The 14,066-nt window shown below is 37.7% G+C and overlaps 1 protein-coding gene across 3 annotated transcripts in view; it reads right to left on the minus strand.

Moving 5' to 3' along the window:
* Positions 1-416: 416 nt before the first annotated feature.
* Positions 417-14,066, minus strand: part of BLTP3B (bridge-like lipid transfer protein family member 3B) — a 59,628-nt gene continuing 45,978 nt past the window's right edge. For 2 of the 3 annotated variants that reach the window (XM_074870836.1, XM_074870838.1), the window contains 5 exons: positions 12,917-13,067; positions 8,243-8,499; positions 5,962-6,070; positions 3,154-3,323; positions 417-2,433 (listed from right to left, as the gene is read on the minus strand). In XM_074870836.1, coding sequence (XP_074726937.1) covers positions 2,308-2,433; positions 3,154-3,323; positions 5,962-6,070; positions 8,243-8,499; positions 12,917-13,067 — 813 coding nt within the window. In that variant the 3' untranslated portion in view covers positions 417-2,307. Of the gene's footprint in view, positions 2,434-3,153; positions 3,324-5,840; positions 5,882-5,961; positions 6,071-8,242; positions 8,500-12,916; positions 13,068-14,066 lie in introns of those variants that run through there. The other variant, XM_074870839.1, reaches the window with a different exon arrangement.

The following is a 14,066-nucleotide window of genomic DNA, read 5'->3' on the forward strand; positions in this document are numbered from 1 at the left end:
AGAATGAACGAAACCTTTTTATTTAATCTGAGGCCCTTAACGGCTATTTTTAGTACAACCTATTAATGCTTAGTTTAACTTTGTACTGTCAAACATTAACCTAACTCTCCCTCTGTATTTTTTCAATTAAAAAAACCCTCATTGCAGAGTGACACAGTACTATCACTCTCAGTAATGTCAAGTCCACAACCAAGCACATCCATCTCTTCTGAACTGTCCACAGATGATGCTCATTACTGCAAAACTGCCATGAAATAGAAATGTATTCCATTGTAATGAAGTGCAAGAAAGTGACACCCTGAATTTCAACAGCTGTACTAGGAAGAGCTGGTTTCGGTGGTTGTTTTGGGTTTGGTTTGTGTTTGGTTTTTGTCAAACGAAGCAGGTACTAGCTTGTGCAGTAATAACGACAGGCATTTGATATTGCTGTTTATTTCTTTTTAAAAATTAGACAATTCTCAATGTATTATTCCAGCAACATGCTACTAAGCACTCTATACATTCCTTTCTTCAGAATAATTCTAACTACGTCTTGGCAGGGATAAACCGAGTAGGAATTACTGACTTTAATAGTACCAATCAGAGTTAAACCAGTTGAGGAGAACTCCCCTGAATCTGACATATTTGTGTGAAATTGGACTACTCATATTTAATACTGTGTTGTCTTAAATACCATTTGAAATATATTTAGTTTCTGTATTAGAAACAGTTGTGTGTCTATTTTTTCATCTTATTCAGAATAATAAGATAAAAATTTCCATGGGCAGTAAAGGGAGTTTCAACTAGGGTTTCATAAGGCAGACTTTAAAATAGTGCCTGAACCAGTTCTTCCACAGAGTTCTTGATTGAAATCTACATGCTTTCAGTAACTATTTTCAGCAGTGTAAATTATGTGTCCTCCAAAAAGTTTTAATGAAAACCATTTTAATTAAAACTAGTTTGACAGCCTGAATATGCAAAGTCAAACCACAGGATACTAAATACATTTTGAGATTTGTCTGGATCTACAAACAAAACTTCCCTCAAACATCCCATGGAGCAGAAACAATTGTGGTAGCAATTAAAAGGTTTTCACTTGTCAGATTCAAGGTCACTAGTTAATTATTCAGTCATTTTTACTTTTAGCAAAAACAATCTCTTACAGGCATGTATGGTTTTGTATGTTGTTTCCTAAATTGTTTAGAAGCACACTCTTATAATTTCTATTTTACAGTGTTGTGCTTTTTTATTTATTCATCCGTACCGGTTTTTAGCTGAAAATTATTGTTCGATTTGTACAAATCACCCATGATTTAAACTGTATAATTACATTTCATGTAATCTCACAATTTCATTGGGTAATTAAATGACTCTCTACAGCTTTTTTTATCAAAAAAAGCAATATACAATTAATGAATCCCTGTAGGATTTCCCCCCCCCCTCCCCCCCAGTATTGACATTACATATTTAAATACATTGGACCAAATCCTTGGGCATGTCTGATGAGCTGTGCAGAAGTCAGACATGCATGCAAAATGGCTCAAAGCTCACCTTTCACAAAGGGGTAGATCCTTTTGCAGGGCTACATCCTCATTACAGAGAGAGGAAAAAAAAAGTCTGAATGTCTAAATTACATCAGCTGTACAGATACAGCAGACCTTCAGCAGAAGGAAAGCCCAGTAGTATGCCCTCTTACTTGAATTCTCCAGCATTTACTGTGGTATTTTAGGAGTGAATATGGAACGGGTATATGGAACTCTATAGCACCAGAGGATTAATCTTAAAATCCTCTCTGGGCAAACTACACAGATTTCGGGCCAGTTCAGGGCTGGTATTTTAATTTTCAGTAGCTATACTATTCTAGAGGATCTAGCCCATATCCTTATAGTGCAAATGTAACCTCCTGTATAGATAACTTCTGGCAATAATAAAACATAACCTTAACAAACAGAGGTACAGATTGTTAATGAGGCATGGTACATTTTACTCTGTTATGCACCTAGGCACCTTCTTTCATTGCTGAGCCATCCACTTTTCAGAAAACATTTAAAAATCTCCTTCGATAATATTAAAAGTAGATGGTTTTTTTCTTCAGTAAATTAATAAAGTACAGTATAAACTGATTTTTCCAAAGTCATTTCAGTTTAAAATGGGCTAAAAAAAGTTACAATGTTTAATGATCATTTCAGAATAGTAATTAGTTCATAAAGAGAAAAACTCTGTGACAAAAAAACCCCCCATGTCTTCCAGCAATTTACAAACAGTATTTTAGATACCACCATCACCTGAAGTTCTGTTGATGATGCCTTGCACCAACAGAACACTGTCCTACTGATGATCAATATTCATCTTCTTTATACGATGAAGCAGGGCATCTTTTTCCATTTGGACCTCAGCAAGAGCCATTTTAGCTTTGGCTAGTTCCTGTTTGAGACATTCATTTTCTTCAATAAGCTGAAATGATTGGGTTAGAAAAGAGGGTTATTAGTATTCCTGCATACTGACAACTTTGTCCATTACAGTAACTTTTGAAACACCATATGCTCACATTCACTGTTGAGTGCAGGTTTGCTGGGGCCAAGTCAATTGCAACTGATTTCCAGTCAATGAGTGTAGAAAATGGAGAGAGCTGATGCAGTTAGCTCAAAAGGCAAGATACCCAATGTTTTAGCTATGCTTTTTCCATTCCGGAGTGGAGTAGAAATGACACCAGGTTCTGAGCTCTATAGCATCTGTGGATTTTTACACAGTGGAAAAAACCAGCCAAATTGATGTGTGGGTTCTGTCATCATCAGTTCAAAATCCAGGTATGATTGCTAGATTAGTAACGGTCCAATGTAACAGTCTAGTCCTTTGTCTTTGGTAGTTGTGTTGTTCAGGGATGAGGGAGATGGGGAAAAGAGACTTGCTCCCTTACACAAATCCCTCTGATGTAAAGGAGAATTAGTCCTTCAGTGTATTACTACCCTATTTAGAAAGTAGTATTACATTTATTTTGCATGCCTAAGTGCTGAACTATACTATAATATCCATAATTCATGTTTTCCATCTCAAACAGATTTCTAAGCAGAAGTAATCCCCAAGCCCACCCCCAGATAATGTAACAATTACAATGATTAATGATTGTAACATAATTGAGGAGGGAGGGGAGGAGTCAAAAGGAATTCTTAATACCTCATTTTTAAGGAAGTCAGCTGAATCCCTGCTTGATTTAGAAGGTCTGGGAGTTTCACAAGTAGTCTGCGTGGCTTGGTCCTGTGTTTTATGTCCAACAGGTCCAGCTGCTTGCTGCAATGCACTAGTTGAATTCTTCATCTTTGACACATCATTTATTCTTTGATTGTCTATATCACAGAAAGGTACTTAAGAGTAGTGCTTAGTGGGTTTTGCTGGGGTTTTTTTTTAAAGTTTGATTCTCATCAGCACAAAATTAAAACCACCTAAACAAATATACTTGTAATATTAAGTACATTTATATTTACCTCCCAAAATCAAATTTAAGAATAAAAAAAATTAGAAGTCATACCCTTTTGGAGGAAGACAGAAAGGAAAGGAAGGATGAGAACAAGTAGCTTGAAGAGAATTATCACATTTTTAGACTGACCAATATCATCACCACAGAATATACATTCTGAATAACTGGAAGTTTGAGAACTATTAATATCGCTATTAATACACTGTCTCCAGGTCCAAATCAGATCTGAAGACTGCAATTACATTTGAAGACAGTGAGATAAACCTGCGGGATCAAGTTTTTAAATTAGAAGATAGCTTAAACAACTTGGCATTAACGAAACTTTCTAGCATTTATAACTGAAGTGCACTGTAACATCTATTAAAATACACTGCCATACACCAAGGGAAAAAATTAGGATCGTGGTTCTTAGTAGTCTAAAAGATACTCTGGGTTGTTTTTTTTTTTTTTTCTCTTTTAAACATTTCCTTCTAAACAAGAGTTTTCTGTTCATTACCCTCTCCTCTCACCACACAGACACATGAGGACTCAAAAATGTAGCACTGCAGATACATAAATCACTGCAGTACAGATAGCATTTGACCTATGCCTTTGAAGTCACTGTACCGGAGCAGTCCATGACAAGAATAAGGATCAAAGCACTTCAGCAAAAAGGGGAAAAAATATGATCTGAAAGAAACCTTAGAACTATGTATTTTCTCACTAAATTACTCTTTTCTTCCGATATTTAGGAACATCTCTAAACACTCAAACAATGTATTAGATAATGTGGATAAATTAAAACAAGCAAATAATGCTACAGCATACCCCTAAGAAGTGTGGTCCATCTTTGATATACCTTCCCATTAGGTAGGCAAAGGGGGCATTAAGATCACCCTGCAGCCTCCTCTTCCTCAAGTCATACAACACATTGTATATTTTTGGGTTAATATATTTAGGACCTGAAAGGGTGGTTGCACCCTCTGCAACGTTGTGAACAGTATCAAACTGAAGGGTGACTGACACACTGAGGGGCAAGGCTGTTTTTCAGAGGAACCTGGACAGGATGGAGCCTCATGAAGTTCAGCTGAAGCCAGTATGAAGTCCTGCAGCTGGAAGTAATAACCTCTTGCTCCACTACAGGTTGGGGACCAGCTGGACAGAAAGCAACTTGCAGAAAATGACCTGTAGGCCTTGGTCAACACAAAGATTTATCACGAGTCAGCAGTGAGCTCTGACAGCAGAGACCAGGCACAAACAGGATGTACTAGCAAGGCCATAGCTAGAAAGATGAGGGAAATTATTATTCTCCTATACTCTGGACCAGTGAGACCACATCTGGAATACTGGATCCAGTTTTGGATTCCCTAGTGTGAGAAAGATACCAACAGCAGAGAACCACCAAGATAATCATGGCCAGGAGCACATGATGTACAAATGAGGGGCTCAGAGATGCACTTGTCAAATCTGAAGATGAGAAGGCTATGGGGTGATCTTAATGCTGCCTTTGCCTACCTAGCGGAAGGGTACAGAGAAGATGGACCAGACTTCCCTGAGGTGCTTGCCAAGTACTCAAGCACCTCTGTCTTGAGATGGCAGGACAGGAGGCAACAGACACAAACTGCAGCAAAGGAAATTCCAATTAAACATTATGAAAAAAATTAACCGTAAGGGTGGTCAAACACTGGGACAGATTATTTAGGGCAGGTTGTGGTATTGCCTTTTTAATGCTCAAAACTTGATTGGACAGGGCATTGAGCAACTTGATCTAATCTGCCCCTGCTTTGAGCAAGGAGTAGGACCAGATGACCGCTAGAGGCTTCTTCCAACCTAGATTACTCTAAGATTCTTTGACGTATCTGTGAAAGACAACAGTAAAGTTCCAGCTCTAAATGTATTGCCTTGTTGTATTTAGTATTTGCCCATACATGTAGAAAAAAATTGTAAGTGTATACATGCGTCATGGAAAGTATGAAGTTAAATCACTGTTCAAAATACAAGTCTCAGTGCAATCCCAGCCATGAGCTGCCAGGACACCACTGTAATATACAGAATTGAAAACTGCTACTTGTACTTCTCAAACAGTCTTTTGTTTTACGATATTCTCTATTACTACCCATCACACAAAAACACAAAGACAACAGGTAACCACCTTGGTAATCTCTAAAGAAAGGCAGTTTTTTTGTTTGGTTTGTAGTTAAAGGTCTAAAGGAACCTTAAGACTTATCATGACGAAGTGATATGCACTGATGAAGCATAGCCTGATAAAGTTATATGTGTATTTTCATTTCTCTCAGATGGATTCAGCTGTGGGTTGCTATCACAGCCAATACACTATTCAGAAGGGTAATTTTCCTCTATGTGGCTACAGTTAGAGTTAAGGTATGTATATAGCAATACAACTTACACAAATTATCATCGGTTATCTTTTCATTATTAGCCACATGTCTGCACAAAGGAAAAAAACAGTATTAATAATAATTAGAGTATAATACTAAGATGATATCAAGGTGCAGGAACATACAAACCTCTAATAAGAAAAGAGCCATCATCATTTCTTTCTATCCAGAGTATGTCAATATGTAGTTTTATGGGTACCAGCTCAGATGCCTTGAGATTTTCACGTGGACTGTCATCCTAAAAAATATAAGTATTCAAAACCAAGTTTAACCGGAACTCAAAACAGTTAATTAAGATGTTCAATTAAACATAAGTGGATTTAATGAAACTTGAAAGGGAACATTTCAGAGTAGAATTTTCTAATGAGATCTCCACTAAACTTCTGCTCCATTTTTTTTCCAGGGGATCATATTAAAGGCCCAAATTTATCTCTGGAGTAAGTCTGCTGAACTCAATATATACAGTCTGACTAAAATACTTCAAAGTATTTTTACAGACATCTCAATAAGATTATATCCTAACTCAAGACATTCTTTAACTCAGGAGCTCTCAGAGTCAGAGGTAAGAAGCCTGCACTATATACTATCTGATTTTCCCTTGAACTATTTAAAGATTGAATGGGTACAGCCATCATTCTGGAGCAGATTTTGTCTTTTGAGAATTTAGTTTGGGATGACACCAGCTGCAGTTCAGTTATATTACTGTACTAGAGAAACTTCACAAATCGGTTCTTTTGGGGTCTCCCCAGGAAGTCTTCATAGTTCATTATCCCTGTCAAGCAGAATAATGCAGCCAGTATGATCAGAAACTATACATATCAGCATTAAGCATGCAGCAAGAAAGCTGTTGAGATGTAACTGCCAAAGTTTCTTGAAACAGCACTGAGACTGCAGTAGAAAATGCAAAAAATGAAATAGCCTTTCTTAAATTCTTCCCTGCCCAAAACACACTGCATCAGCATCAAGTCTCATGCAGAAGAAATAGAATATATTTCATTGAATAGGCAATGAAGCATAAATTTGAACCATATCCTCTCGCTCTTTATTACCCAACAACTCTATAGAAATGAATCATCTGCATGTCAAATTTGCAGTTTGTCAACTATCATGGGTAACTTCACTGTGACTTGTGTGCACTGCTGAGTTAGAACTTCAGTGTTTTTGCTGCCAAACAGACTCTTATTGTGAGTTTATTAATACATATCCCCCCCTTCAAACAGCTGCTTTCTCAAGAACATTTTGCTTAAGTCTGCCTTCTTGCCAATAAACCAGCATAATCCTGGTTTTAAGTTTAAATGACTATATGTTAAGACTTTTCTTTTTGCATTTGGGCATTCATGTTTGCGATACATTGAAATCTGAGGAAGAGATCCACAGTACTTACAGAAAGTGCTTGTGCTATCCCTGTAGTAGAAACAGCCCTAAAGGAGTGCCTAAGGATCCTCAGGGGATGGAAAAACTGCATCACAAAGGGAGGGAATACTGATGCACTTTGAGATGAACAGTGTAGAGATAACACTTGCCCTTCCAGTCAAGAATGATCTTAACAGAATCAAGAACTTAGCCCCAGATGCAGAACTGGAGCTGCTATTCCAGTCCTCACTTTGTTCAAAGTTTATATGGGTGATTATTAATTACCAAAGCAATGTTATAATCATTTTATCTCTACATTTATTTGCCTTTCTGTTGTTCCTCCCCCCCCCCCCCCAAAGTGTCCTTATCTTCATATTCAATGTTTGTACAGCACAGAACTCAGCATCTTCTTTAAATGTCTGAAAGACAATCCCCTAGGAGACTTGAGCAGGAGTGTCCTCTTATTGCTACTATTTTAAGCTATGGTGGTAAGAAAAGCCTGCACTGTTTAATATCTGTTTCTAGGTAGGGCAGAACAGAAAATCTGGGTTCTAAGAAACAGTATTCAAGTGGTTCGAACTGGAATTCCCATAACCTTTTTCCTTCTTTTGTACTGAACTTTCATTGCAAGGACTATCCTCAAAGTAGGAGAGAGAACTAACCTCTAGAATCTGTGGTTTGTAATTAGAAAACCATTACTATGCTAAGCAAAAAAGTCTAACCAGAAAAACCCACATTGTGCCTCTAGGAACTTGATATACCTTACCTATAAAGCTCCCAGATACTGTCATTCTACAAAAGAGACTGGGAGAGGAGGAAAAATGTATAAAATATTAATTCCTATAAATAGCTTGGCCATGCAGAGAATTCCCCTCTAGGCATACCACAGAGCTAACCAAATCTATAGATTTTTAAATTGTTTTAGTGTTATCTAAAGACCTTCCAGAGTATGATAGCAGTTTCTTTGAAGTTAACTTTATCCAGATTAGTAGTTTATCATCAAAGAAACGAGAACACAATTTCTTTAGAGCAGCCAAATAGCTCATTGACAACATACTTTTAAATTAATCCTTGCATTAGAAACTTTTATCTTCATAGGCATCACTTCTGCAACAGTTTCATCTTCTAGAAAATGCTGAATGTTTGTGAGGGAAGATGTTAGAAATTCAGCACTGAAGTTCTCTACATGACACTGAAGAAAACCATTTTTTACAGCCAGCAGAGAATGTATGACAGCACTAGGCCCACTTTCCCATCTCAAACTAATCTCAGGTGATGAATTAGCTGGTCCAGCCACAGATTTACAGTCAGAACCTGTTGCAAATAGAAAAAAATTAGCATTACAATTTTGCAATGTACAAAAAAGCAATTACAATGAAATTACTTCTACCTCTATTGTCCAAGTGATTTTCCAGAAGTACTTTAAAAGTATTATTCACAAATTAGTTTTGCAAATACAGAACTTCAGAGCAAATTTCTAAGTATATCACTTCAAAGTACTAAAAAGAAATAAACAGTACATACAAGGACTAGTACCTCACTGTGACAACAGAAGAGGACAATACAGAAGTATCAGCATGCACAAAAAAAAAAAGAAAAAAATCTGTTTCCTCAATGTCTTGATAGAAAAACAATTTTGCATACTTTTCCGCTAACTCCTTCAATTTTAATTCAGAAAAACATTGAAGTCCATTAACTCGCTCAGGAGAGCAGGTATTCTCTTGAAGAGGCAGAATTTCCTGACTCAGGAGCTTTATTTGCTAACATACAGGGACATAAACAGTAAGGCAGCAAGATAAAGAACATGACCACAAGGTACTTCCATTATTTGGGCGGCAGTAGATTTGAACCTTGAAAAACCCCCAGCAGTTTTTTGTTAGTATCAGTATCTTTAACCAATAAGGACAACTGCAACATTCAACTAAACAGTTCTAAAAATAAAATAAAATAAAAGACTTAAGGTAAGGTGGGAGTGGGGCAGCAATGACTAGTATACATTTGTTGTATAAAAAAAAGGGTTCACCACCAGAAATAATTACCCCATGGGATTCTCAAGTCATTTCGTCACTATGATGGGTGACCTACAGAAATTATCTGTACGACAAAAAGCATATTCAAAGTAATTATATTAAGAAGCAAACACTGAAACTTGAAAGATAGCTGAAATCAAAGTAACTCAAGTGAAATCAACCGAATTATGTCAATTTCTATTAGTAGAGCATCTAACTGTTAAACAAATTTGAGAGAATTAAAATTTAAAAAAATAATGCTTCTTTGTTTAAACTCTGGTAAAGTCCAATGTTTACAAGCTCAGAAATGGGAAAAAAGAAGTGGATAAAGTCTAAATTTAAAGATGAAGTAAGACTTCCTTTTTCTATTTTTGTTTCTTTAATACTATTCCTTCTCCTCTCCCCATATTACTGACATGAGGTTTGTTGTAATCTCCCCTTCTTGATTTCTGCTTGTGCATATATGAGCAATTATCAGAAAGCTGAAGAGAAGGTGTATGGGCTATCTATCAGCAGCCTTCCAGCACCTACAGTGAGGTTACAAAGACAGAGCCAGGCTCTTCACACTGGTGCTCATCAGAAGGTTGAGAGACAACAGCTCAAATTGCAACAAGAGAGGTTCAAACTGAATGTAAGGAATGAGGAAAATTAAGCAGTGGCGCAGGCTTCCCAGAGATGTTGTGCAGTCTCTGCCCTTGGAGGTCCTTTCCAAGACGTGACGGGATAAAGTTCTAGATGAAGTGCAGTCAAACAGACATATAGCAAGAGGCAGTAACTTCATTCAAGTAATACTGCCCCAGCCTGAACATAGTACAGCTCTGAAAACTGTAATTTCAAGTTTCAGTGCAGCATGCAACAGACATTGCCTGGAGCTACAGCAGCCTGGCAGAGTAATTATTTTGCTTTCCTATCTGCAGATCAATTGGGTTCCTCTTTCTGTATGGTGCCCAGTTCTCACTGACAACCCAGTGCAGCAGTAGAGTCAAGGCGTATGCACATATCTATTGGCACTAGAGTCAGGATAGATGAACATATCATTGATCTGGGTTGACAAAAGACCAATGGAAAGACCTGTAAACGAACATGAGAATCTTCAGCCTCTGCTGTGAACCAAACCTCTCCCTTTGCTACCTCTGCATAGAGGTTTCCACAATGCTAACAGCCATGACTCCATTCTTCAATCCTTCCAAGGTTTAACAAGTACAAGATCTCACATTTCTCTCTCTCAAAAAAAAAAACCAAACAAAAAAAAAGGCAGCACACTGCAAGTATCAAGTACCTTTTATGGCTCTAGTCCAGACAGAAGAGAATTAGCTACCAACAACTCTTGAGAGGTAGGGCAACTCTCCAGATGGGAGAACAATGGCCACTCTGTCCAATGAGTCTGCAATTGGTTTGGGAAACTTTGTTTCCCTCAAGGATCTATATTATTCCAACAAATACAAAGAAAGAAATAAGTAGTATGTGCCCTAAGTATTTCCAGACCAGGAAAGAGTGCCTGCATTGTTGCTGGAAGAATCCAAAGCATAGCAAACCAGCAAAAGAAAAGACCACACATTCAGTCTCAGCCATGAAGTCAATCTTGTTTATCCTGCAGATACCGGAAAGGGGCACAGTCAAGAGAGGAAAATTGCATTAAACAATTCGGAAGCTGCTGTGAACTGCTGTTCCTTTCTCCTTCAAGCATGACAAGGTCTCAGTAAAAGCACTTGTCCTTCCCAGAGTACCTCTGCCATGCTCCATCCCCCCTTTTGTTATTGCTGCCAGATAAGATCTGGTAAAGACATCGTCCTGCACCCAGCCCAGCAGGCAAATGCACAGGTGCCACAGTGCCCTCAAACTTATTCCAGCTATTAGGCACACTTTTTCCTTTCTACACCTACTGCATAACAGTATAGTAGGTTTTAAATGGTTATTTTTACCTAGAACACCTTCGTAGACTGTAATTATGACTTGATTATCCTTTGCTTTGCATGGTTCCTCAGTTTACTGGTTACAGTTGTTAATTCAGCACTTGGGTAAGTTTTATTAAAGGTCTTGGGGGGTTGCTTTTATTGGGATTTTTTTTTACACTTTTGCTCACTGGTTCTTTTAGTTGTATTTTGTTACCATTAACTCATTTAAATTGCTTCTTTTGATTTAATTCTCAAGCTTTTTCCCAACCTTGATCCTCTGGAATTATTTTTTTCCCTTTTTTTTTTTTTTTTGTTAAAAACTGTTTTCTCCCTTAGCTCTTCTATTAGAATAAGTGTGGGAGATGGGGAGCAGCAGTGGCTGCAGAAGATTCCTGACTCAGTACAGAAAGCTCTACAGTGGAGAGAAAAGATCAGTGGAGACAAGAAAAGATGTACGTTACAGAATGGGAGTGACCGGTGGTGTACAAAAAACAGTGTTGTTGGCCCACCCATCCAGACACCCACCCAAAGAGAAAGGAAGAGATACGAAGTGGGAGTATTTGGAGATTCCAATCAATTACAACCTTCTATCCATAAAATAATCAGCCAGCGCACAAGCCTCCCAATCAGCTGCACCAGAGGAAGCAGGTTCTAGTTTTAGGTACACATGAGAGCAGGAGGGTGGCATGTTCTTACTATTTACTCCCTCTTGCTTATACAGAGGCTATGACAGATAACCAGAAATCAGTTTGCTTGCTGTATGAACTGAAGGTCAGCCATGAGTCTTCGCAGCTGGACGTCCTTCTTGCCTTCAGATGCCTGAATGCAACTGCAACATCATGCAACAGCTGCTCAGTCAGCAGCTGCTGGCAACTGCTCAGCTTATCAATAAATGGGTTCTTTAGCTAGGGCATGAGAGGCTGTACCATCAAGCACAACTTCCTGAAGAAAATCCATACTGCTGGAAGGCTGGACATAAATGGCAGCTAACAGCTGCTATAGCTATTTCCCAGGAAAGGAGATGAACCAGAAGCAGGAAGCAGGAATCTGCCCCAAAAAACCTACAGCACAACAGAGCTGGCATCCAGCAATTATGTGGAAGGCTGGCAGAGGGGAGCAAAGCAAACTGTGACATGAAGTGGCATGCCAATATATCATGCCAAGAAAAAATCCTCACAGTATGTGAACTAGGTTTTCTGGCAGAGAATGTGTATGTACTCAGGCCCAAAAACAGCTCTGACAATACAATGGTTGATCTAGCTGTGCAAATATCTGGCATGAAACTACCCCTTGTGTTCCTATCAAGCTTTAAAAAAAAAAAAGGCTGTACTTGCAGCTTACCTTTCCTGACACAGAGTCAATTTTTAACTTTTCTTAAACCACAGATTATAAATCTGTTTAAACTCTGGGTGTTAATTTAATCTGGAGAAACAAATCTTGAAGAAAAGAAACACCCCTTCAAACTAAGGTACATTTAAGCAAAGTATCATTAGAGCAGTAACGGAGTTCCATCTTCATAAAACAATAACATAATGCAATGCAACTTATTTGATTTTAAAAAAGCAAACTTATGACCAGAATTCAATGCAATGCATTTTTTTACCCACACTAATCAGAAATGGTTCCATTTTTATTTCCTTCCCTTTGAATGTATAGCAATTAGGAAAGAAATCAGAGTAGATATTCTAAACCAGTATAAAAGAGGGTGCTATTGTATAACATAAAACTGGTTTTGTGCTTCAAGGCTAATACAGTGGTTTTCTTTACTTCGAACAAATGTTTCCAACTCGAATTTCACAACACTGAGATCTAATTGTCAGTTCTTACCAACAGTTCTGTTGCAAAGATAGTGTCGAACACTGATATTTCCCAGTTGATTTGGTATCACTTGGTTGACCTGTAGGCATATTTCTGTGTCTTCACCTCTGATGTCAATTTCACCATTAACACCAAATATTTGAAAAACCACAACAGACATCTGTCAACAAAATCGAGATAAAACAATATGATATTATAAATTGAATTTACAATGGTTATTGTTTTCCCCCACATAAGCAAAAGAATCTTTGTATCCATAACCCTTGCTCATAGAAAAGCATAAAGTTTTCTCATTTCTTCTTACTGTACCCATTGGTTTGACAATGGGTTGCTCCGTTGTCTGTCCAAAAACAGACACTTGTATTTAAACCCACTAATACTAATTCAGAATTGGCCAGAGAAGGCCTGGAAGTGAGACAGACTTTCCCCACTCTGACAGAGAAGCATGTGACCTATGTGACACCAGAAATTTTCTAAGGCCGCATTCAACTTTATGCATATAATAAGCACAATCAAGCATTTGTGGTGCTGAATGAGATCAGGTTAAAGAACCAGGATAGGCTACTAAACTTTGGCTATCTGCAAAATAGTCAGCCCTTTTTCTCTATTTATTGTAGTGTCTTTCAAACAAAAATAGCAGCCAGTTTCAAAAGCCAGCTTTGATATTAGAAGATATATGTCCATCATCATTACTAATATTATGGGCTCATTCTTCTACTGACTTTTTAGTTATAGTCTACAAATAGAAAAAAATATGCTAACATGCATTTGCATTACAATGTGAATGATTTCTGGATTTTCCATATTACCTATACGCACACATGATTGAAAATTTATTTTAAAGGAGCTGCTTTTTTTTTTTTTTTAAATTGTGATCCACAAATATTTTAAAGCAAACGTAGGATTACATGACTAACATTACTAAAAAGGAAAATACATCAGCAAGAACACAACAGATTTCAGTAAATTCACTTTCTTTGAGCCCACAGACTCTTAGGTTTCCAGGTCATGACCTTAACTGATACAAGAATATAATTTAAAAAGCACTGATTAGGGCAAGGATCAGCAAGGAAGTAGAAGATAGGCAGACTGAAAAAGTTGGACCCTGCATGGTGTCTCAAGGAGGGAATCTGGGTCTACATGCATCATTATTATGACC

Source organism: Strix uralensis, chromosome 5 (genome assembly GCF_047716275.1).
Source record: "Strix uralensis isolate ZFMK-TIS-50842 chromosome 5, bStrUra1, whole genome shotgun sequence".
Taxonomy (NCBI): Eukaryota; Metazoa; Chordata; class Aves; order Strigiformes; family Strigidae; genus Strix; species Strix uralensis.